Here is a 24,878-nt window from a genome sequence, read left to right on the forward strand (position 1 = left end):
AATGATTTTTTTCTTTGTGATTTGAACGACACAGTAAATTAAAACACGATTGAGTTTCTCTGTAAGGAAAGAAGAGGTTTATTTTGTTAATCTCACAAGATTTACATAAAGAAAAGCATTCAGTAACAAAACATTACCTGTAAGGAAAGAAACGACATTTAATGTTATTAATTGTAATGTCAATTCCTTAATCACAATCACGATAGCAATTACAAATTATTGAAATTATTCCCATCAAAGTGCCTTGTCACAACACATAGATTATTTTTACTATGTCTTAAACCACAGATTACGAAATATCGAGTCGACTGTGTAGGTACTGTGGCGCACTTCCAGCCAGTGACAGTCCACGACACACACAGCCACAATGACGAGACAAGCTCGGCATTGCCTTGAATTAAAGAAAATTATATTTTTCTTTTCCTCTCCCCCCCTAGGGAAGACAATAAACCCCAACATATTAAGTATCCTCTTTTTGGTTCATTAATGCAGGTACTGGAGTTAACTTTGAGATGTGGAAAAAAATTGATTCTGATTTTTGTCGACCAGTGTTTTGAGCTTGAGTAGATCTTGTAAATTGAGTTTGATAATTTTTCTATAATTTTGCTGGGTCCGATTCTGAATTCGTCTAGCTTCTTCCTGTTAAGTTTGTTTCCATTCTCCACAAAAACAATATTACCAACGTTGAAGTTGAAGTGTCTCCTGCTTTTATCGTAAATTATCTTGTTGTAATTATGTGACTTCATAGTATTTTCCAGAGCTTTTTTTCTGTCTTGCATCAAACTGATGTCGGTCTTCTTAAGTTTTAACTCATTTGGCAGAATCGTAACATTTGTGCCGTTAAGTAGATACTGTGGCGCATATCCTGTGACAGTGTGCTCCGTTTCATTATAGATTTTTACACAATTATGTGCTATAGTTGTCCAAGCTCCTTTTGAGTCATTTTCCTTAATTTTGCATCTAATTTTATTGACCAGTGTTTGGTTCAATCTTTCATTTAATCCATTTGAGAAAGGTGAGTTTACTGCAGAAAAAAATATTGGAATTTTTTTTTCATCCAAAATTTTTTTGAATTCTCTAGAATTGAGACCCGGGTATTGGTCTGATAGTATCATGCCGATGTCATTAGTTTCTGTGGAATTTACGAGTTTGCTGAAATCATTGGTATTTTGAGTTCTTGATGTCAAAATATATGCAAACCTCTTAAAATGATCTGATAGCAGGTGCAAGTATCTCTTTGTTGACCGTGAACCCCCAAAACCGCCTATTGTATCAATGGAACATATTTCAAAAGGTTTTGTTGCAGGACCCAAGTGAGACATCAATCCATATTTGTTTTGACCTCTTGATTTGTTCTTTAAACATACTGAACAACTTTCGCAGGTTCTCTTTATATTGTTTGTCATATTTTCTGCTGTGTACAACGAGCTTATCATTTTTTGCATTTGTTTAATTCCTATGTGACCTAGGTCTGTATGAACATTTTTGATAAATACTATGCTGAATTTTTCTGATAGAATTATTTTTTCTCTTTTTTTTACTTTTTTGTAATAAACATTATTCTTCGATATCAATTTATCTCTTCTGCACTGTATCTTCTCATTTTTCACCTGATCTTTTAATATATCTTCTAATTTGATTAAGTTGATAACTTTTAATTGCTCATCTTGGTTCTCATCTGGTTCTAAGACTGGGTTTCTGCTTAGGCAATCAGCTTCAATATTGTATTTAACTGGAGAATATTTAATTTGAAAATCATATTGTGATAGGTAGTATGTTAGATCTCCTAATTCTTCATCAGTTTTTGATTTCATATTCATATTCTCTAATGACTTGTGATCTGAAAAGACAGTAAAATTCTTACCTATCAATAGATGTTGCAAATATTTAATACATTCTTTGATAACTAGGCATTCCAGATATATAGCCTTCTTCCTTTTTTGAACTTCATTCAATTTCTATGAGAAGTGAGCTACTGGTTTTTCCTCATTGTTTTCTTGTGGCTGTTTTAGGATAGCTCCCACTCCTTGTATACTAGCATCTGTGTATACATGTATAGGCAAGTTCGGGTCAAATATGGTTAGTATTGGTTGAGAACATAAAATTTGTTTCATCTCATCAAATGACTCTTGGCATGCCATAGTCCAATCAAAGGTTTGACCTTTCGTCAAAAGATTATGCAACGGATCCAATTTCATTGCTATTTTTGGCACATATTTATGATAAAAGTTTATTTTTCCCAAAAATTGTCGCACGTTTTTCTGCGTTTTTGGGGTTGGAAAGTTTCTTATTGATATCAAGTTATCTTTCAGAGGTCTAACTGAATTATTTTGTATTATGTGACCCAAATATTTAACCGAGTCAGTTGCGAACGTGCATTTTGTAAACTTCAGTCTGAAGCCTTCACTTTCAATCGCTTGAAACAGCGGTGTTAGATGTTTGACATGAACTGAGAAAGTTTTTGAAAAAACCAGGATGTCATCTAAGTAATTTACTGTGAAATCTCCGAGTTTGTGTTTCCGTATTATGTTAAACATTATCCTCTGAAATATTGCTGGTGCGGTTTTTAAGCCGAATGGCAAACATGACCATTGGTAATGTCCTTCTTGAGTGACGAAAGCAGTTTTGTGCCTGTCTGTGACTCGCAGAGGAATTAAACAAAATGCTGAGTTCAAGTCTAGTGTTGAGAAAAACTTACAATCTCTTGTTTTTACCATCAGGTCTTCAATAAGCGGGAACGGCTGTGATTGAGGGACAACAATTTTATTTAAATCTCTGAAATCTATGCACAATCTAGATTTTTTGTTTTCATCTTTTTTATAAGCCAATGTAACTGGAGCTGCAAATGGACTATATGATTCTTCTATTATATTTTTTTCTAGTAATATTGCAATCTGTTTTTCAATCTCTTTTTTATCTTCGATTGTGCAACGATACGGTCTTTTATTGCAATATTTTTCCACTAAAAAATCAATGTGTGCTTCATAATCTTTTACCTTTCCAATGTCATATTTGTCCTTTGCAAATACAGATTTATTCTTCACTATTAATTCATCAATCACTTTTTGTTGATCAAAGTCTAGATGATTTATATAAGTAATGAAGTTTTTTTTTGTAAAATTTTCATTGAAGTTTATTAAATTATTAGATTGGGTTTGATTAGAAACTATTTAATTTATTTGTGTTGGAGCTTTCTGACTGATTTCTAAGTTTTCATGTTGAATTAAGCTAAATTTTTGTATGTAATCAAGTCCAATTAAAAAATCGTAATCAAAATTTTCTTTGTCTATTACAAAGACATCCATATTTTTTTCAATGTTAAAAATAGTTACATCCAGTGATATCATACCAATTGCCTTTTTAATGCCATTAATTGTTTTTAAGTTAGTGTTGTTCGAATAACCTGTTTTTTCATTGTTTATCTTCAATAACCTTGAGTTTATCAATGACACATTAGAGCCCGAGTCATAGATTCCAAATACTTCAACATTTTTATTTAACACTAACTTTACTTTAATAATTAATGGCGGCACTATTAGTTTTTTTTGGTTCTCACATTGCAGTTCGCATTCTTATTTTGAATTATTAATGTGCTTTATTTTCCTCTTATCATTTTCATTATTATTATTCTTTATTCTGAACCAACATAAATCTTCTGAGTGATAGCGCACACCTTTATTTAATTTTTCACAAATGCTACATTTTTCTTTCAACGGCTTAGTGTCATCTTTCTTTCTCATTTACTTTTTCTTCGAAACTAAACATTTTCCAAGTTAATTAAACAAGTCTTTTGTTTCTATGATCTCATCCTTGTTGATTCTATCTGTTATATAATCTGGTAAATCGGCAGCAATTATATCGGTTAAAGTCCCCTGATCAATTGTTTTTCTTATTTCAAGTAAAAGTCTTTATTTTTTAACCGCATATTCTAATAATGATCCTGATTAATACTTGAAAGATAAAACATACCTGCTAGCAGTCCAACCTTTATCACCATAGGCTTGCAGAATGTTTGATTTCCAATCTAACCACTCTGATTGTAAACTAAGCTTTATCATCATGGACGAATACCAATCTGTACATGATTTGTCCAAAAATAATCTAAAGATTTAAATTTTTTCTTCGTCCTTAGTAATGTCAAATTACTAAAATTAATAAAATTAAAATAAAATAAAATTCCTGGATGTCTTAAAGTGCTACGGATGTAGGCAATGGGTAGATATTCTGACTCACGACGCAGGCGGAATACTTGATATTTTTATATCTAGGAATACTGACCCACCGCTAATAACCGAAGTAATAGATGTGGGTCTCTCAGATCACAGGCTTGTGCGTACCGAAGTAGACTTTAATCCTTCCAGACCTGTCTACAAAACGAAGACGACCAGAGCGTGGCGAAAGTTTGACTTTGCCCTCTTTGAGGAAGAACTGAAGACTTCCATCCTTGCAAAATACGACCTTAATAGTAATGTCCTTTCGACATCTGGCCTAGTAGAAGTCTATAATGATATTTTAACTACACTAATAAACAAACATGCCCCCTTTTCGACCAAAACCTATGCTGTTCGCAAGTCTGATTCGCAAGTCTGTTATGCGCCGACTTGAGAGGATATACAAGAGCGGAAAACTAGCCAGCCAAAGGGAAGCGTAGGTTGGTGTGCAAACTGTATAGAGGGAAACAATTCGGAGAAAAAGAGCCGACTACTGGATAACGAAGATTGAGAGTGAAGATTCGGACCCCCAGCGACTTTGGAATTCGTTTAAAACTGTCATAGGTGAGTCTGAAAACTCAACCACGGCAGCGCTCAGTCCGAAAGATTTTTCCGACTTTTTCCAAGAAAAAATCGACAATATTCGGGCCACAACAGCATCTGCACCTCCACCTACGTTCACCACCCACAACGGCGAATCCTTTCTTAAGATCACACACACTACATCGGAAGAAGTCACCAAAACTGTGTCTAGTTCACTAAACAAACAATGTGCTTTAGACCCAATCCCAACGTGGCTTCTCAAAAAGTGTCTGAAACATTTATTTATTTATACTGGGTTTTACAGATGATCACAATTACGTGAGAACAATCTACTTATAAAAACTCAGTTATTGTACAATTACAAAAATCTACAATTAAATAAAGATACAAAAAATTAAATACAGATACATACAATTAAATACAGATACATACAATTAGAAAACAAAAACATCAAAAAATAAAAATAAAATACACAATCATATACAAGCTCGCTCAAGTAACACATTACATTATACATTATTACAAGTGGTAAGAGGCATAAGAAATACGAGAGGTATGCATAGAGAGAAAATTGACACAATAAATTAGCTAATATTTTTTAATAGCGCCAGAACTTTTTTTCTGAATCCGTACAAATTATCGACGAAAATATCTACTTCAGCACACACTATCTTGTTATACAGTCGACACATCTGGGTCAGAGGGCTAAAGTATGCGATATTATTTATAAATGTATTCAGGTGAAAAATATTATGGCGTCTTAAACAATGGGAATTGGGGACATTTATTTTAATATTGCTAAGACATAATGTAGTATCAAGTTGACCGTGAATAATTTTATATAAACATATGAGATCAGTCAATTGCCTTCTAGTTTTAAGTGTATCAATCTTGAAGTAATCACGACGTACGTCATATGATCTAAGATGGTCATGTAATCCAAATTTGAAGGATAACATTCTAAGCATTTTTTTGAACGGATTCTACAATGTTTTCATATTTGCAGTAATGTGGATTCCAAATAGTGCTTCCATATTCAAGTTTACTTCTAATTAAGGCATTGTAAAGAGTTAGAATTGATTGAGGATCTTGGAAAGGTTTACATATTCTGTGAATAAATCCCATAATTTTTAATGATTTGCACTTAATTTCGTTAATGTGTTTACGCCAAATAATGGCTAATTGTCGTGTCATTGCGAATTGTTTATGGCAATGAATTTTGTTCCTGAACCCCGTTTTCCTCTCCTTCATACCTCTCCTCTTTGTCCGGGAATCAGTCAGTGCGAAACCAACAGCCGTGACGCGAAGGGAACATCATTACCCATAACGTATCTTATCGCAAGAAACAATCAAAATCATCTTAACGCATCGCAATAAATAAAATTTCGCTAATACCAAAATTACAGTGGAATCCAAGTGAATCAGTGAATCCCAACAAGTGAATGTTCCTCTACCTCCGTAAGTACCCTTATACCCTTATAAATTCATTGCCAAAAGAATAATTGATTGTGTTATAAAAGGTCCACAGCTTAAACATTTGGTCAATTCGAGCCACATACATTATTATGTAGAGATATGAACCAGCGCATCTCGTAATTATAATACGTATTTACGCATTTATCCACGATATTGTGTTTCATCGTTAAATACGTGTCGAATTATTTATGTGGGTAGGGTAGATAGTTTTGTACAGTAAGATCTCGCATTATTTATTTTAATTAAACGATTTATTGTTATTATATTATTTATCATAAAAATGACTAACGAAACGTCAAATGTAGAAATTAATAGAGAAATTAAGTTATTGGAAGCTCGTCAAAATTCATTCTTTTCAAGAGCTCAGAGAATATTTGATAGCATGAAAAATTTGAAGACGACATCGTCAAAAAACACTTTTTGCGCAAACGCCACATGGTTACCAGAGATTAGGAAGGAATTTTCAGAAATGGTTAGTAAAATAAACACGCTCAACCTTAAAATAAATCCGGAATATATTCCCAATTTTCAAATGGAACAATCATTTGACGAAATTTACGCCATTATTCAACTAACCGCCAGGCAAATGAATAGTGAAAATATGAATCAGTCGTCATCTACTACCCAACCAAAACATAATCTAAAGTTACCAAAGTTAACGCTACCCGGCTTTAATGGGAATTTAATGAACTGGAAAATTTATTATGAAACGTTTAAAAATATTATTCACGAAAACACAGATCTCTCTAACGCAGAAAAAGTACAATATTTGGTCGGTTCATTGTCTGATAAAGCATTAAATATTTGTGTTGGGATTCCAACAACAGCTGATAATTATGAAATTATTTGGAATGCTTTAATAGAGAAATATGAAGATAATCGAGCACACGCAGCGTATTATTTCGATCAAATTTTAAACATTAAATAAATAACTATTCCAACAGCATCCAATTTAGAAGCGTTTATTTTTTTATTTTTTTTATTATTTATTGAGTTAGTTTATACATTTGAATATAAACTAATATAAACAAGATCATATTTCATTTTGTAATTTTACATATTTTTACAATAAATATAACATTTCTTTTTAAATACATTCATTCTTCCTTCATTCTTCAGACTTTCAGGCATTTCATCATACATTTTTAGTCCTTTGTACATTAGGCAGTTCTGTGATTTTGTTTTTTTCATATGTGGCAATCTAATCCTATTTACATTTCTGGTTTCGTAATTATGAACATCTCTATTAAAAACAATTTCATCCTTAAAATATTTTGGCATTTGGTTGTTCATGATTTTATGTACAAAAATTAACACATTAAATAATAGTCTCTTTTTTATAGAAATCCAATTTAGCTGTTCTCTCATTTGATCTATGCTTGCGTATTTTCCTTTTCCTAGTATACATCTCATAGCTCTATTCTGTATAACATCTAGCTTGTTCAAGTTTCCTTCATTGGCCAAATACAACATAGTAGAGCAATAATCTAAATGTGGAGCAACTATAGTTTTATAAATCAGCTCTCTAGTGTTTCCATTTAGTTTATTTCTTAATCTTCTAAGAAAATTGACTTTTTTAGACACCTTTTTTAGCACATATTCAAAATTTGCTGCGAAAGTTAGTTTTGAATCTAGTATCACACCCAGGTACTTAATTTCATTTACTTTTTCAATTTTTTCGCCATTAATTGTCAATTTTAACTCTGTGTTATGCGTTTTGTTGCCTATTTCAATATATTTTGTTTTGTTGACATTCAGTTTTAATTTGTTTAATTTCAGCCATTTCGCTATATTTTGTAGGTCTTCATTTAATTTATTAATTGCATCTATGTACTCTTCACATGAAATATAGATTAATGTATCGTCTGCAAATAATCTAATTTTGCAATGTTTTATGGTTTTAATTATATCATTAAGGTAAATAATGAATAGAATTGGACCTAATACCGACCCTTGTGGAACACCGAGGTTGTTTTCTATCGGTTTTGATTCTGAGCTTTCCAATTTTGTTACCTGTTTTCTTTCATGGAGATATTCTTTGAAAAGATTTAGAGCTACTTCAGAAAGACCTATATCTTCTAATTTTTCCAAAAGTTTTTTCCTTTCTATCGTTTCAAATGCTCTTTTAAAATCTAAAAATGTTGCAATGGTGATTTTTTTATTATCTGTTTCTTTCTTCCATGTATTAATCACAATGTTTATTGCAGCTTCACAAGAGTTATTATTACGGAATCCTGATTGTTCGTCACATAATATATGATGTTTTTCCAAATACTCAACGAGTTGTTTCTTTATTACAATTTCTAGTACCTGTTCGTATTTTGGTAACATATTTATAGGTCTAAATTCTTCACATTTTCTGGTATTAACAACTTTCGGAATCGGGATCACAATAGATGTTTTCCATGTGTTTGGAAATTTTCCACTTCTTAACGATTCATTTATTATGTTCAGTAGATGAGGTCCTATCACTGGCATTGCATCCCTTAAAACTGTAAAGCTTATTCCATCTGGACTCTCTTTTGATTTGGTGCTGTTTAGAATCTGTAAAAGATATGTTTCATCAATCTCTTTAAACACAAGTTTTTCTCGGTTTAGGGGAACATTTCTCACGCGGTTGTCTTCCTTCAGTATTGGTATACTCTGATGTAATTCTGTTATGCTGTTTACAAAATATTTGTTGAAGCAGTTCTGTATGCTACCCTGTATCTGATGTGGAAATTCAATGTCATGTTTCATCCCTTTATCTTCAGTTTGCATTAATCCTTTTATGGTTTTCCACATTTTTTTAGTGTCTCCTTTTTCACAGATAATTTTATTTTTGAAGTAATCGTTCTTCCAAAATTTCAGTTGTTTTGAGTATTTATTTCTTGCATTTTTGAATGCTTTCCAGTCTTGTGAGTTTCTTGAGATTTTTGCAATTTTGTACAGTCTATCTCTTTCATATTGTATTGATTGTAGTTCTATGTTATACCATTTATTTGTTCCTCTTATTTTAGTAGTTTGGATTGGTATTAACTGGTCGATTACTTCTTGAAGGTTATTTATTAATGATTTAGCCTTTTCATTAAATTCCATTTGATGAAGTTCATTCATATCACCCAGAAGTTCAATTAACCTTTCACTGTTATATTTTTTATAATTTCTGTATTTTATTACTTTGCTGGTTTTCGTATTAGTTCTTTTTGTGTTATCTGTAATGTGGATAAGGTTATGGTCGGTTATTTTTGGCTCATCTAGAACTTTTACATTCAAATCTAATCTGTTGGATATGACAAGGTCAATTAACGTCCTGGATTTATCCGTTATTCGTGTCTCACTTTTAACAAGTTGTTTCATTCCCGATGCTTGGATAATTTTTTTAAGTCTTTTAGTATATGTATCATTCAAATTTTTGAAATTTATATTAAAGTCACCAGTTAGGATATTATTTATAGATCAGTTTCATTCGTCAATTTCGGCGTTACAACAATTAAAAATTTCGAATTTATTACAATATTTCTTCCTTTATATAGGAACTCAAAAATTAGATAAGGAAACAGCTATGGCATTCGAATCGTCAGTAAGGAGATCTGAGACACCTTCATTTGAAGAGTTCGTGATTTTTTTGCGTGAGCACGCAAAAATATTACAGCGAACATCTGCATTACCGGAATGTAAATCGCAACAGCGCATGGAGAAAAACTCACTTAAGAAGCAATATAGCCAAGCATTTGTTAGTGTAACAAACAGTAAAATAAAACAATACGAGTGCGCTGTATGTAACCTATCAGATCATACATCAATTTATAAATGCCCAACATTTTTAAAAGCATCTCCTAAGAATAGATTTGAAATTGCTCAAAAACAAAATCTATTCAGAAATTGTCTTAGTAAAATGCACTTTGCTAATAAATGTAAATCGGAAAACCGATGCAAATATTGTAATCAAAATCATCACTCTCTATTACATTTTAATACAACAGCATCCGACTCTTCTCACTCTAATGAGCAAGATTTAGCGGAAAATTCCGAGCGTGAATCTGAAAATCTATCCTATCATGTCACATTGTGCACTCTGAATAATGGAGATGAAAACTTTTTTTCTCCGAATCAAACCATACTATTAGGGACCGCATCCATTAATGTTCTTGATGTTAGGAATAATTATCAGAAAATACGTGTCCTAATCGATAGCGCATCGCGAAACGATTTCATTACAACGGAATGTTTCCAACGCCTTGGCTTACATTTATTCCCAAATCGCAATCACGCCACGATTAGAAGAATAGGGGATGTTGCTCAACGCGTTAAAGGAGTCACTAATTTGAGGATTGAGTCTCGTTACAACAATAAAGTATCTTTCTCCATTCGACCTTTGGTCGTAGATCGCATCACAACTCAGCTGCCAGCATCATCGCTAAATCTAAACGCTTTATCTTATTTAAATGAATTACCACTTGCCGATGACGAATTCCACACCCCAGGGGTCATAGATGCAATCATCGGAGCCAATTTATTTGGCCAAATAATATTACCCGGTAAGGTAAAAGGCACACGATTATTACCAAGTGCCATTGAGACCAGCTTAGGATATATAATAATAGGAAATGCACCTACTATCGAAAGTTCTTATTCCCTTGGTAACTCATTTTGCACAACGACAGAACCATCGGTTGAAGAACTTATTGCAAAATTCTGTCAATTGGAAAAGGTCACAGAGTGTGAATCACAATCACCGGAAGAAAATGTCCATGATGCAATTTATGTTCAATCTACCATCAGAGATCCGTCAGGTAGATGTATAGTTTACATCCCATTTAAGGATCCTCCAGAAATGCAAGGAGAATCTTGTCAAGTAGCTTTACGTCATCTTTTGATGCTAGAAAAAGGATCACATCGCACCGCGTCGCATCGCATCGCAACAACATGCATCACATCGCACCGCATCGCATCGCATCGCATCAACATTAATCACATCGCACCGCATCGCATCGCTTCGCATCAACAAGCATCACATCGCACCGCATCGCATCGCATCGCATCAACACGCATCATATCGCACCGCAACGCAACGCAACGCAACGCATCGCATCGCATCACATCGCTTGGCAGCGCACCGCAACGTAACGCAATGAAACGCAACGCAACGCAACGAAACGCAACGCAACTCATCGTATCTCATCGCAAAAAACTCAAAATAACATCAAATCATTTCGAAGTTGCTGAGAGGGCCATACTATGTGATGTACAAGTAGTTCATTTTGAGAATGACCTAAAGAATTTACAAAAGCAACGTTACTTAGCCCCTGCATTAAGAAAATTAAGACTATTTTTAGACATTATTCTTATTCGTGTTGGAGGCAGATTGAAAAATTCTGATCTGAACTACAATTCTCAACATCCGATCTTGTTGCCAAGTAAGGAACACGTCACGACCATCCTCATCGATTATCACCATAAGAAATATCTACATGCTGGACCACAGCTTTTAATATCTTTGCTACGTCAAAAATATTGGATACTTTCCGCTGGAAACTTGATTAGAAAACGTGTACACCTGTGCAACACCTGCTTTAAAACCAATCCAAAAGCCAATTTTCCGATTATGGGAGACTTGCCTGAGTGCCGGGTGAAACAATCAAAATCATTTTTACATACGGGCGTAGACCATGCAACGCCTATCGCAATCACAATGAATCAACAAAGATGAACTCGTCGCTTAAAGGCTTACATGGGTTTATTCATATGTCCCGTCACTAAAGTCGTGCATATTGAACTTGTTTCTGATCTCAGCACAGATTGCTTTCTAAACGCCTTTAAACGTTTTATTTTACGACGAAGACCTTGCAGTACATTATATTTGGATAATGGAATTGCTTTCATCGGTGCCAAATCATATTTAGATGATTTGTATCATTTACTGAGTTCTGAACAATTTAAAGACGCATTTTCACATACCCTATCAGAATATCGAGTCCACTGGAAATTAAATCCACCTAGTGCCCCTCATTTCGGTGGTAGTTGGGAAGCCAATGTCCGAAGTGTGAAAACACACTTATACCGAGTAATAGGAGAGCTGCTCCTTATCTACGAAGATGTGTCCACTATCTTAGCTCAGATTGAAGCTTTATTAAACTTTCGTCCTCTGTCTCAATTGAGTTCTGATCCATTGGAACCGTTGGCACTTACCCCAGCGCATTTCCTCACATTAACCTATTTAACTGCATTGCCTTCTGCAGACGTGTCCCAAGAACCAGTCGGATTACTTAAAAGAAAATCTATGTTAGATCACATGGTTCAGAACTATTGGAGACGTTGGAAGATGGAGTACTTGAATTCTTTACAAACTAGGTTAAAATGGAACACTCCAGTTAATCCTGTACAAAAGGGTACGCTATTAAAGGCTGACAACGCACCACCTCTGCACTGGCCATTAGGTATTATAGATGAAGTTTATCCAGGCAAGGACGGTATTGTTCGAGTGGTAATTGTCCGAACCAAGGCAGGATCTTACAAGCGTCCTGTGGTAAAGGTTTGCCCTTTACCAAATCAATAAGCCTTTATTTTTCATTAGTTAGCCTAGTTATTTTAGAAGTATGCACACATACATCTGGTTGTTATTTTTCTAATTACTTTATTTCTTATTTTTTTACATTATTTTATTTTTTTTACTCGCAATAGACACACGTCTTGAACAGTGAAACACCATGTTGTTCTATAGCAGTTATTTATTTTGTTTTTGTTATCGTACGTTGGTTTGTTTTGACCATTCTGTCAAGGCGGGGAGCATGTTTACGCCAAATAATGGCTAATTGTCGTGTCATTGCGAATTGTTTATGGCAATGAATTTTGTTCCTGAACCCCGTTTTCCTCTCCTTCATACCTCTCCTCTTTGTCCGGGAATCAGTCAGTGCGAAACCAACAGCCGTGACGCGAAGGGAACATCATTACCCATAACGTATCTTATCGCAAGAAACAATCAAAATCATCTTAACGCATGTGATGTTTTGAATATCCACATAAATAAACGATAAATAATAAACGAACGTGCTCTAAAATTTTTTTGTCTAGACTAGCAACATGGGATAGATTATAGGCCTTGAGTAAACACATTCCCACAGAAAGGGATAAAATACGGGCAGTCGAGTCTTGAACTTGGGTACGTTGACAGCCCCGAGAAATGGATACAAATCAGAAGTGTTGTGTGAAATTACAGTTAATTAGTGAATTCAAATGGTGTTAGAAAGCTTTGTTGTATATTGAATTAAAGTGAAAGATTATTGAACCGGTGTTTGTGTGAAGTGAAAGTGGTTCGACTCAGTGAGAATACAATTAATAATAATGACAATAATAATAATTGGATAATTTGTAGAGCGCCGTTTTGTGAAAATCACCCCAGGGGCGCTAAGGGTTGGGCGATCGCGATTATAATATAAAGTGTGTTAAATTAAACGTGATTTCGTAAATGTGTAGTTCAAACTAAATTACTTGTCTTAAAGACATGAAAATAATAATAATAGTGATTTCGTTTTGAAACAGAGTGACCGTATATAAAGGCAGCAAGTTTTAATCGGTCTAGGGGGGAATTGATTTGGCGAGATCTATCCACGGAGACCGAGAGCCAGAGGATCGAACAAATTATAAACTCGGGTTCGAATCCCAACAGAGATTAGGGAGGTACAATTGTATTTACAGAATTATTTAATTACCCTTTTATATGCGTAGGGAGGGGACCAAAATTGAACAGATTGCAAGGATTTCGCTAAAATGAGGAAAGAAGCCGATAGGGGGGAGATCAAAAATTAAAGTGATTTAGCTATATAGTGTAACCAGGTAAGCTTCACGCTGAGAATGAGAGATGACTAACTGGGTGAGTTTTTTTATATTATTTATTAAATTTCAGAGGACCCTTTTAAAAGACGGATACAACCGAGATACAGGAACCGAGTTTGCAACGCCTGCAACCCAAATAATCTTCCCATAAAAGGAATACGCTAGACGCATTGTCAATCAGCTGTGAGTGGGAGACAGGCCAATGACCTTTTCATATATAGGCCGAGAGGCGCGGTGTACAGTCAGTCAAAGGGGAAGTTTTGCTAGCGTATGACCTCCCGAATTGAAAGCGATCGGATGCAACCAGACGGAACAAAATGAAAACTTTTCTTCTGTTATTTGACTTTCTAATTTAATACTTTTCATCTTTTGTTTGACTTTCTGAGTTACGAATTGGGATGCACAAAAACAAATCTAGAGGCAAAAGAGGGAGATGGTTATCTCCGAAATAAAACTACCAACCGAACAACTTTTCTCAACAGGTACCTTTCGAGAGGTAGGCAGCCTCTTTAAATTAAATGCAAAAATCAAACCAATTATCCGTTTAAACCTACCTGAGAGGATAGGTATTCAGTAGAAGTTACCCATACCTAATACACGAGGGTGCTAGTAACCTCATAAAATAAATACTGGAACCAAATATTAAAATACAGAGAGTCCTCATCCTAAATTTGGCATTTCGAGTAGACCTTACATATATCTCACATGATAATTGGCTGAATGGGTAGGCACACAACCTATCGCTAAAAAGCAGGCTAAATGTCGACAAGATTGTCGTGTGTTATCTATGTTATTGACCTAGAAAGGGATGTAAATCCCCGACGACGAGGGAGTTACAACGTTTTCTAGAGGTGGCACGTAACTTAGGACCTTACGTGTCACATTTTCGCAACTAGATTCGTGACAAGGGATGTCATGGTTTTCCCCTTCTACACTCAGTAAAGTAGATTATCCTGGAGGTGTTTGAGGTTGGGGCAATTCTGAAATTGGTGATGAGACCTGGTTTTCTTTATTCTGGCGTGACGGTTGCCGATTTGGAACAAGGGGAGACCCGGCCGGTTGTGATATCCAGACACGCAGATATCGATCGCCTTGCTCAAATTATCATCCATCGGTTTTGTTTGGTAAAGAGGAGGAGCCAATCTTAACCTGAAAAAAATTCATTTCCTTCCTCTCCTTCCCCTCCCAAAATATATACATGGATGGCGCCGACAACTAACACCATAAATTTATCGTATGTTCATCACACATACAAAATCTAACACTTTATTATACTCACATAACCCTATGACAGGTAGACTCACGTAGCTAGTTTGAAGAGCAGGCGACTCAGAAAAATCAGGTTTATGAGATGGCTTTAAAACACAGCGGTAATGGATTCAACTCACTCTATCTCAAAAGAACCAAGGGATACCACACATACATAGATAACTAGGTTTCTAAACCGAGAAACAAAAAACCAACACAACGTTCGGTGAAGCCTTTTTATACTGAACCGTCACGTGAAATGAGTACGTTCAAGGTCGTACGTCACGTAGACAAACTAGGATGTACACACTTGAAGGGGTGTGTAATAAAGAAGAGAAGGAAAAGTTTGATGAAAGGGTAGATCATTACACGCATCGCAATAAATAAAATTTCGCTTATACCAAAATTACAGTGGAATTCAAGTGAATCAGTGAATCCCAACAAGTGAATGTTCCTCTACCTCCGTAAGTACCCTTATACCCTTATAAATTCATTGCCAAAAGAATAATTGATTGTGTTATAAAAGGTCCACAGCTTAAACATAATGTGTACATCAAATATGAATTTAGAATCACGAGTGATTCCTAGATCTCTTATTGAAGATACTTTTTTGAGAATAATATTATTAATAACATAAGAAAAATCCTTTATTATTCTATTTCTAGTGAAGTATAAAATGTAACATTTAAGTGCATATCATTAACAGTACACCAGTTATTAAGTGTGTCGAGGTCGTTTTGAAGCAGTTGATGATCGGAAACAGACTTAATTTTACGAAAAATTTTAAGATCATCGGCGAAAAAAGCATAATCACAGTTTAATTTCGAGCCAAGGTCATTTATGAATATAAGAAAAAGCAGGGGGCCAAGATTTGAACCATGTGGAACACCGGAAGTTACAATTATAGGGGATGATTTGTATCCATTAATAAGAACTAATTGAGTTATGTTATACAAATATGATTTCACCCAGCGAAGTAGATCTCCATGTATTCCAATTTGTTCAAGTTTTTTTAATAAGATGGAGTAATTAACTTTATCAAAAGCTTTTTGGAAATCAGTATAAATTGCATCTACTTGTAATCTTTCATTAAAAGAATTACATACATAATTACAAAATTCCAAATAATTTGAGTTAATAGATCTTTGAGGAACAAACCCATGTTGCCTAGTATAGTACCATATAGTATCATTCCTAGTTTACTTATATAACAAAACTTTTGACTTATACGAGGTACCCCAGCTGCTTAAGAAGGCTCTTGTCTCACCAATTCTAAAGAAAACCCAACTAGATTATGAGGATTTGAGTAATTATCATCCTGTGTCAAATCTACCGTTCATCTAAAAAATCCTAGAAAAAATTGTGATCAGGCAGATAACCGCCCATCTGGAGAAAAATGAACTGCTGTCAAAGTACCAATCAGCTTATAGGAGGTACCATTCTACAGAGACTGGATTATTGCGCGTGTTGTCAGATTTGATGCTTGCAAATGAGTCAGGTAAGCTAGCTTTGCTATCATTATTAGATTTGAGTGCACCATTTGACACCATCGACCACAATTTTCTGATCAACAGACTGGAAAAAACTTTTGGACTGGGTGGTGAAATTATTAAGTGGATAAAATCATACCTCTGTGGCCGAACATAATCTGTACAAGCGGGCGGTAAAAACTCTCCCTACGTGACCCTGACTTCTGGAGTCCCCCAGAGTTCAGTCTTGGGGCCCCTACTTTTTATTCTGTTCATCAACGATGTTGCCGAAATTATAGATTCATTCTGACTTCTTACCCATTGCTATGCTGACGATCAGCAAATCTATTTCTACTTTGCACCGAATAAAAAAGACAAATTAAAAGATATCACTGTTAAATGCATTGGTGCCATAACAGACTGGATGTCTTCGAACAAACTTAGACTAAATCCATCCAAAACAGAATTTCTCTGGACAGCAACAAAAAAGCGCCAGTCAATGTTAGACAAAACTCCTCTCATTACTTCTGGCAGCAAGATCATCCCTAAAAATGACATTAAACTCCTAGGTGTTCAACTAGATGAAGATCTATCACTCAAATCCCAAATTAACAAAACAGTAAGCGCAGGTTTCTTTCACCTGCGTCAAATCAAATCTGTAAAAATAAATATTCCGGCTAACGCCACAAAGATGTTAGTTAACTCTTACGTTGTATCACGACTCGACTTTTTCAATGGTATATACGCAAGTCTCCCTAAAATATACACTGACAGACTTCAGTCAGTTTTCAATGCTGCAGCAAGGCTGATAACTGGTGTTTCCAAATATTCCCACATCTCACAATATTTGCGTAACCTTCATTGGCTAAAGTGCCCTGAGAGAATCCAATTCAAACTCTGCTGGATGGTTTTTAAAGTCGTACATGATATGGCGCCACCTTACTTGTCGGAACTCTGCATTCCAAACGATGTTAATGTTAGGCAAGCAACGCTTCGATCAGCATCTTCAACAGCCATAGGTAAACTTTCAGTACCTATGCGCAATCACAATACCAATTTTGGAGACCGAGCTTTTGCAGTAGCAGGCCCAACAGCTTGGAACAAACTCCCTTCATATTTGCGAAAGATCGACAGCTCATCTGAGTTCAGAGCAAAACTAAAGACTCACCTTTTCAACTTCTCGTATCCAGAATGATGACCTTTTTTATTTTTTATTCATCAGTATTATTTCATTGCTCAGTCCAGGGGATTTTTCTAATTGAATTTTTTTTCACCTTTATTAACCGTTTATTACGCGTAACCAATTTTTTTTTAAATATTTTATAACTGACACCACGGGCAGAAATCATAACAATCGGTATTTGTAAATATAAATTAAATATGTATGTTAGTCGTAAATCTCTAGTTTAAGCCGTAGATGCTTACATCGTATTATAGCGGTATTGTGTAAATGCCCACTTGGTCATAACAATATGTATAACTTAAGTCATTAGTTAAAAGTCTTAGTTTTAAATCACGCGACATTAATCTTAAAAGTCTCTCTCTATCTATGAAACTTAGTTATAAACCAAAAGTAATTAAGTCTAAGTGATCAATGCATAAATTAAGTTGTTAAGCGCCCTTGAGGTGATTTTCTCACGAAAACGGCGCTATATAAATAATCCAATCATTATTATTGTCAAACCTTGCACATTCTTTTCAAATACTTCCATCCAGTGACATGCACTTATATTTTTTCCATTAAATTTTTCAAGTACAAACCTGTCAGCTAACTTTTTCATGCTTTGTTTTTCGTTTTTCTGCTGATTTTCAACTATTTTTTCCAAAATTTTCACTATAGGGTCTTCTGAACTCCTGTTATTGGCAATAGACACTAGTTCTTTAGTTATTTCCTCTAGAAATTGGTCCTGAAAAATCATGTTTTTATCCGCATCCACATATGTTTGTGAAATATCTTCTGTCATTTTTATCCATACACTTCTGGTTTGGTGTCTTTTTTTTAATGTATTTTAACTGTAGCATAAGCCTTAGAGGTGAAAATAGGTTTGTGAAGTGATGCTGCTTGACATTCTTCAGGAATCAGGAAAACTTTGTCATCTTGTGTAACAATTGAGGTTGTGGCAATAAAATTAGACTTTACGTCTGATGTTGGTTTTGATTGAAATGTAAACTTCAACTTTTCCATATTGTGACAAGAAATGTCGTTTTATAATGATATTTTCCTTGTGATTTGAACGACATAGTAAATTAACACAATTGAGTTTCTCTGTAAGGAAAGAAGAGGTTTATTTTGTAAATCTCATAAGATTTACATAAAGAAAAGCATTCAGTAACAAAACATTACCTGTAAGGAAAGAAACGACATTTAATGTTATTAATTGTTATGTCAATTCCTTAATCACAATCACGATAGCAATTACAAATTATTGAAATTATTCCCATCAATCTGCCTTGTCACAACCCATAGATTATATTTACTATGTCTTAAACCATAGATTACGAAATATCGAGTCGACTGTGTAGGTACTGTGGCGCACATCCAGCTAGTGACAGTCCACGACACACACAGCCACAATGACAAGACAAGCTCGGCATTGCCTTGAATTAAAGAAAATTATATTTTTCTTTACATATATATTTATGCTCTGTATGGTATGTTTGGGATCGCACCAACCTCCCCACAGTCCGGAATAAATATAATTATTATATTAGTGTAAAATTATTTAAGGTCTGAAACCAACAAGGCAGTTATGACAATTATTATTATAAAGGAAACCAACCCGACGAAGGCTCGCTGCTAAGACGCGCTAGTATAGCATACTGCCATCAGAACAGTGGGAAAGTTGATGTGGGCTAATTTAATTAAAATAAAATAATAAGAAATTAAATGTGTGATAAAAAATTATGAGTGCAATGCTTATTAAGCTGGGGACTCGCTACCAGATAAAATTATAGTTGTTAATTTATTTGTGGATTTATCTGCGGACGCATTTAAAGAGAAAACCATTCTCGAGTTTGAAGTACAGTTTTAAAATTCTTATTGCTGACTAGGTGTTTTCGAAACCAATTTCATAAGCTGAAATGTCAGACATTAAAAGTATTGTCTCTCTTCAGTTTACATAATGTCTGTTGTTTGATTCTAGATGGAAAGACATCAGATTGGACGACGGTGTTGAACTTGAATGTGATAGCGCTGAGCATCGCTACTCGGGAGGCCCTGAAGAGCATGAGGACTCGAGGAGATGATGGTCAGATAATCAATATCAACAGGTTCAACTTTCGACTTATTATCATACTCATCAATAAAAATAATTCACAATGTTAAAAGATTAAGGAAGAAATGATGAAGCATACTTCACTTTGAGGCAAGAGGTTGCTGTATCAGATTCAGATTTAAAGATTGCCAGCAGTGCATTCCAGTTTTAAAATGTACTTAGTATTTAATATAGGTGTAGCACATTGATTAGTTGGGGTACCGCAATTCATTTACTTCACTAAGACACATTTCTAAAATAATTGAATAAATAATAGTGCTTCGTCAACGTTCGCAAAAACATCTCGAGAATAAAAGACACGCATTCATCACTGAAAATCTCGGTTATTTTTCAGGTGACAAATCAAATAAGCAATAAATGTTGAATGAAACATACGGGTACACATTGAATTATTTGGCGGGTTTAGAATAAACCGACGCGACGTAGCGCAATGGTAGAGAATCTGACCGACAATCAGAAAAGTGCGGGTTCAATTCCCGTCAGCGGCATTTATTTTTTCAATTTATACAATACGGGTGTTTCAGGGTTGTCATCCTTTGTGCTATGCATAAAAAAATTATTTATAAACATTAAAATATTTGAAAAAAAATTAATTTGTACTTATTGTTCAGAAATTATTGTAAGGAACATATGAATAAATACATGTTATGTGTGTGTTTCAGCATTGTGGGCCACCAGATCCCTCGCCACCAGGGCTTTAACACCGGTATCTACTCCCCCAGCAAGTACGCAGTCACCGCCCTCACGGAGACTGTGTCCCACGAGCTCTCTGTCCTCAACTCTAACATCAGAGTGTCCGTAAGTTCATCAAATATCCATCGCTTCTCTCTTTCAATTCGCACAATGTCATATTTAGGGAAACTGTGTCTTTAAGAAGAAGGAACAGAGTCAAGCCACTCATTCTCACGCGGCACATGCCGAACATATTCAAATATTGTTTGGCGCGGGAAATTCTCCAAAGAAACCAATGATACTAGTTGTTTTGAGCAAATAGGGTTGATATACCGATTGAACAAATCCCGTTCCACTTTTTGTAAAATTACAAGCGTTTGATCTTGATTCGTCAGCAACACACCTATGAGTAGGTCAACAGGCGAATGCTCCTGTTTCATTTGGTGATTTCATATAGAATCATTTTTTTTCTAACATAATCACAGATAAACATCGGGATACTATAGGTGACATTTACTATACTATAGGTGATAATGTAGGTGACATTTATAGTTGCATATTTACAGTTATTATTACCGTTGTTGCAGAGTGTTAGTCCCGGATTGGTGAAGACAGAACTGATACAGAAAGTGGCAGATGAATTCAAGGCTAACAACGTGACCCTGGCCCTCGCTGCCGTGAACTTCATAGAGCCGGCTGACATCGCTGATGGGATTGTGTACATTCTCAGCACCAGACCCAATGTTCAGGTACACTGTTCTACTCTTATTAACATGGTCGTAAATTCTTTAGGTACGCTTTTATTTCAAATAAAATACTGTTTTTGAAAGAAGAAAAAAGACTTTTTCAGATATTTCCATTACAAATCGAGAAATGAAATTTTTTTTAACTCAAATGTAAATAATGTTTTCAGAGTAGTTTATCGTTTTTTTTCGTTTATACTGTAATAACTACTTAACACAAAACTAGAAAACATATTCAATTAGACAAAGGTATTATAAAAGTTATTGTCACTTCTTTTAACACCAAAATATTTAATAAACTTTTTGCAAACTTCGACAAATAATTTACAAAAGCTAATTGTTGTTTCATAGAATTATTTCCATTTTTTGAAGCATAGATTCTAACCGTTGATGGTAATTTTTTGTACTCAAACTAAACGTGCAGCAATGTCTCTTTCTAAAAATAATTAAGTATTAATTTTCACCGTAATACAAAATGTGATAGCATAACTTTTATGATACCGTGTCAGGCTGGGAAAGACTCGTATGTCTCCCAAAGACTTGACGAGTGTTTGTTATCTTTGAAGAATTTTAACTTCACTCCTGTGTTGGGGTTAATAATTTTTCAAAATAATGAAAATAGCACAAAGATTATATATTAATATAAAAATATTGTTATATTAACGTTTCTACGAATAAGGTACCTACATGGTATCTAATAATTTAATTCCAGCCAATTCATTACAGTATAATGAAGTTAACATGTAAGATGACATGATATACATTGATATTTAATTGAAAGAAAAAATATAATAAACTATTATTTTATATTAAGAGAGAAAAAAGAAATAGAAAAACATTACATTATAAAAGGAAAAGTAAGAAAAAATATACATTAACAACATATTATGCCACAATTTAAAAGGACAAAGATGAAAGAATATGTTGGAAATCCCCGGATAACACGAATAATTTAAAATTATTTTTAAATGTACACAAGAAATTTGACGACTTAATGTGATCTGGAAGGCTATTAAATAGAAGTGGAGCCTGGTACAAGTGTCTTTGCCCAAATGAGGATTTAGGGTGAATTGCCATAAAGTTCAGTCCTGAGGCAATTCTTGTAGTAAAAACTTTTTGCGTTCTTTTTGCGGAACTTTGTGATGGTTTGAACAATCACATAAATAAACGAAATGAATGTACTCCAAAATTTTTTTGTTTGGGCTAACAGATAAGATTTATTGACAGGCGGGCTTGAAGCACACATGTTCCCACGGGAAGGAAGAGAGAGATCGCATGACAGTCTGTTGTTGAACGTGGATACGTTGACAGCTCCGAGAAATCGATACAAATCAGAAGTGTCGTGTGAAATTACAGTTAATTAGTGAATTCAAATGGTGTTAGAAAGCTTTGTTGTATATTGAATTAAAGTGAAATATTATTGAACCGGTGTTTGTGTAAAGTGAAAGTGGTTGTGCTCAGTGGAGATAGGAACAATTGGATAATTTGTAGAGCGCCGTTTTGTGAAAAATCACCCCAGGGGCGCTAAGAGTTGGGCGATCGCGATATAATATAAAATGTGTTAAATTAAACGTGATTTCGTAAATATGTAGTACAAACTAAGTTACTTGTCTTAAAACATGAAAATAATAATAATGATGATTGCGTTTTAAAACAGAGTGAACGTATTTAAAGGCAGGAAGTGTTTAATTGGATTAGAGTAGAATTAAAGGTTGGCGAGATGGCGGTCTATCCACGGAGACCGTAAACCAGAAAATCAAACAAATCATAAAAAATTGGGTTCGAATCCTGACAGATTAGGGAGGTACAATTTTAATTTACAGAATTACTTAATTACCCCTTTATAGGCGTAGGGAGGGGACCAAAATTTGAACAAATTGCAAGGATTTCGCTAAAAGGAGAAAAGAAACCGATAGGTAGGAGATCGAAAATTAAACTGATTTAGCTATATAGTGTAACCAGGTAAGCTTCACGCTTAGAATGAGAGATGACTAATTGGGTGAGTTTTTTTTAATATTATTTATTAAATTCCAGAGGACCCTTTTAAAAGACGGATACAACCGAGGTACAGGAACTAAGTTTACGACACCTGCCGCCCAAATAATGTTGTCATTGAAAGGAATGTGCTAGTCGAACTGTCAAACAGCTGTGAGCGAGAGACGGGCCAATGACCTTTTCATATATAGGACGAGACGCAGGTACAGTCAGTCAAAGGGGAAGTTTTGCTAGCGTATGACCGCCCGAATAGAAAGCGATCGGATGCAACCAGACAGAACAAAAATGAATACTTTTCTTCTGTTATTTGACTTTCTAATTTAATACTTTTCATCTATTGTTTGACTTTCTAAGCTACGAATTGGGATGCACAAAACAAATCTAGAGTCAAAAGTGGGAGATGGTAATCTCCGAAATAAAACTACCAACCGAACAACTTTTCTCAACAGGTACCTTTCGAGAGGTAGGCAGCCTCTTTAAATTAAATGCAAAAATCAAACCAATTATCCGTTTATACCTACCTGAGAGGATAGGTATTCAATAGAAGTTACCCATACCTAATACACGAGGGTGCTAGTAACCTCATAAAATAAATACTGGAACCAAATATTAAAATACAGAGAGTCCTCATCCTAAATTTGGCATTTCGAGTAGACCTTACATATATCTCACATGATAATTGGCTGAATGGGTAGCGATAGGTACACAACCTATCGCTAAAAGCAGGCTTAATGTTGACAAGATCGTCGTGTGTTATCTATGTTATTGACCTAGAAAGGGATGTAAATCCCCGACGACGAGGGAGTTACAACGTTTTCTAGAGGTGGCACGTAACATAGGACCTTACGTGTCATATTTTCGCGACTAGATTCGTGACAAGGGATGTCATGGTTTTCCCTTTCTACACTCAGTAAAGTAGATTTTCCTGGAGGTGCATGAGGTTGGGGCAATTCTGAAATTGGTGATGAGACCTGGTTTTCTTTGTTCTGGCGTGACGGTTGCCGATTTGGAACAAGGGGAGACCCGGCCGGTTGTGATATCCAATTAAAAATTAAAAACCTCATTTAAAACCTATCAAAATCATTAAAAACCTTAAAAACTAGTCAAATATATGACGGTAGACGTTTAAAATGATGAAAATGACCTTGAAAAACTAAAATTTGGAAAATATCACTAAAAACCAGTAAAGTTTATGGTAAGACATGATTGAACCTTGAAAATCATTGTGAAATATGCTAAACCATCATTAAAAACCGTAAAACATCGTAAAATGTGAGAAAACCATAAAAAACATAAGAAAATATGGTAAAACATCTCTTAAATCAGTTAAACGTAGTAAAAAGACGGTAAAACATCAAATAACATAATTAAGACTTGAGAAACACAGTAAAATATGGTCAAATACCATTTAAAACCAGAAAAATTTGTCAA

The 24,878-nt window shown here is 34.7% G+C and overlaps 1 protein-coding gene and 1 pseudogene across 1 annotated transcript in view; one reads left to right on the plus strand and one right to left on the minus strand.

Moving 5' to 3' along the window:
• Positions 1–22,745, plus strand: part of LOC149425002 (dehydrogenase/reductase SDR family member 11-like) — a 37,694-nt gene extending 14,949 nt beyond the window's left edge. Inside the window, exons 3-6 of the mRNA XM_089646982.1 lie at positions 19,906–20,032; positions 20,700–20,835; positions 21,297–21,458; positions 22,680–22,745. Of these exons, the coding sequence (XP_089503108.1) occupies positions 19,906–20,032; positions 20,700–20,835; positions 21,297–21,458; positions 22,680–22,745 (491 nt within the window). The remainder of the gene's footprint in view (positions 1–19,905; positions 20,033–20,699; positions 20,836–21,296; positions 21,459–22,679) is intronic.
• On the minus strand, positions 461–18,947 carry LOC149425003 (uncharacterized; annotated as a pseudogene).
• Positions 22,746–24,878: the final 2,133 nt, after the last annotated feature.

The sequence above is a fragment of the Hesperophylax consimilis genome, chromosome 3 (genome assembly GCF_061612785.1).
Source record: "Hesperophylax consimilis isolate HC1 chromosome 3, BYU_Hcon_1.0, whole genome shotgun sequence".
Taxonomy (NCBI): domain Eukaryota; kingdom Metazoa; phylum Arthropoda; class Insecta; order Trichoptera; family Limnephilidae; genus Hesperophylax; species Hesperophylax consimilis.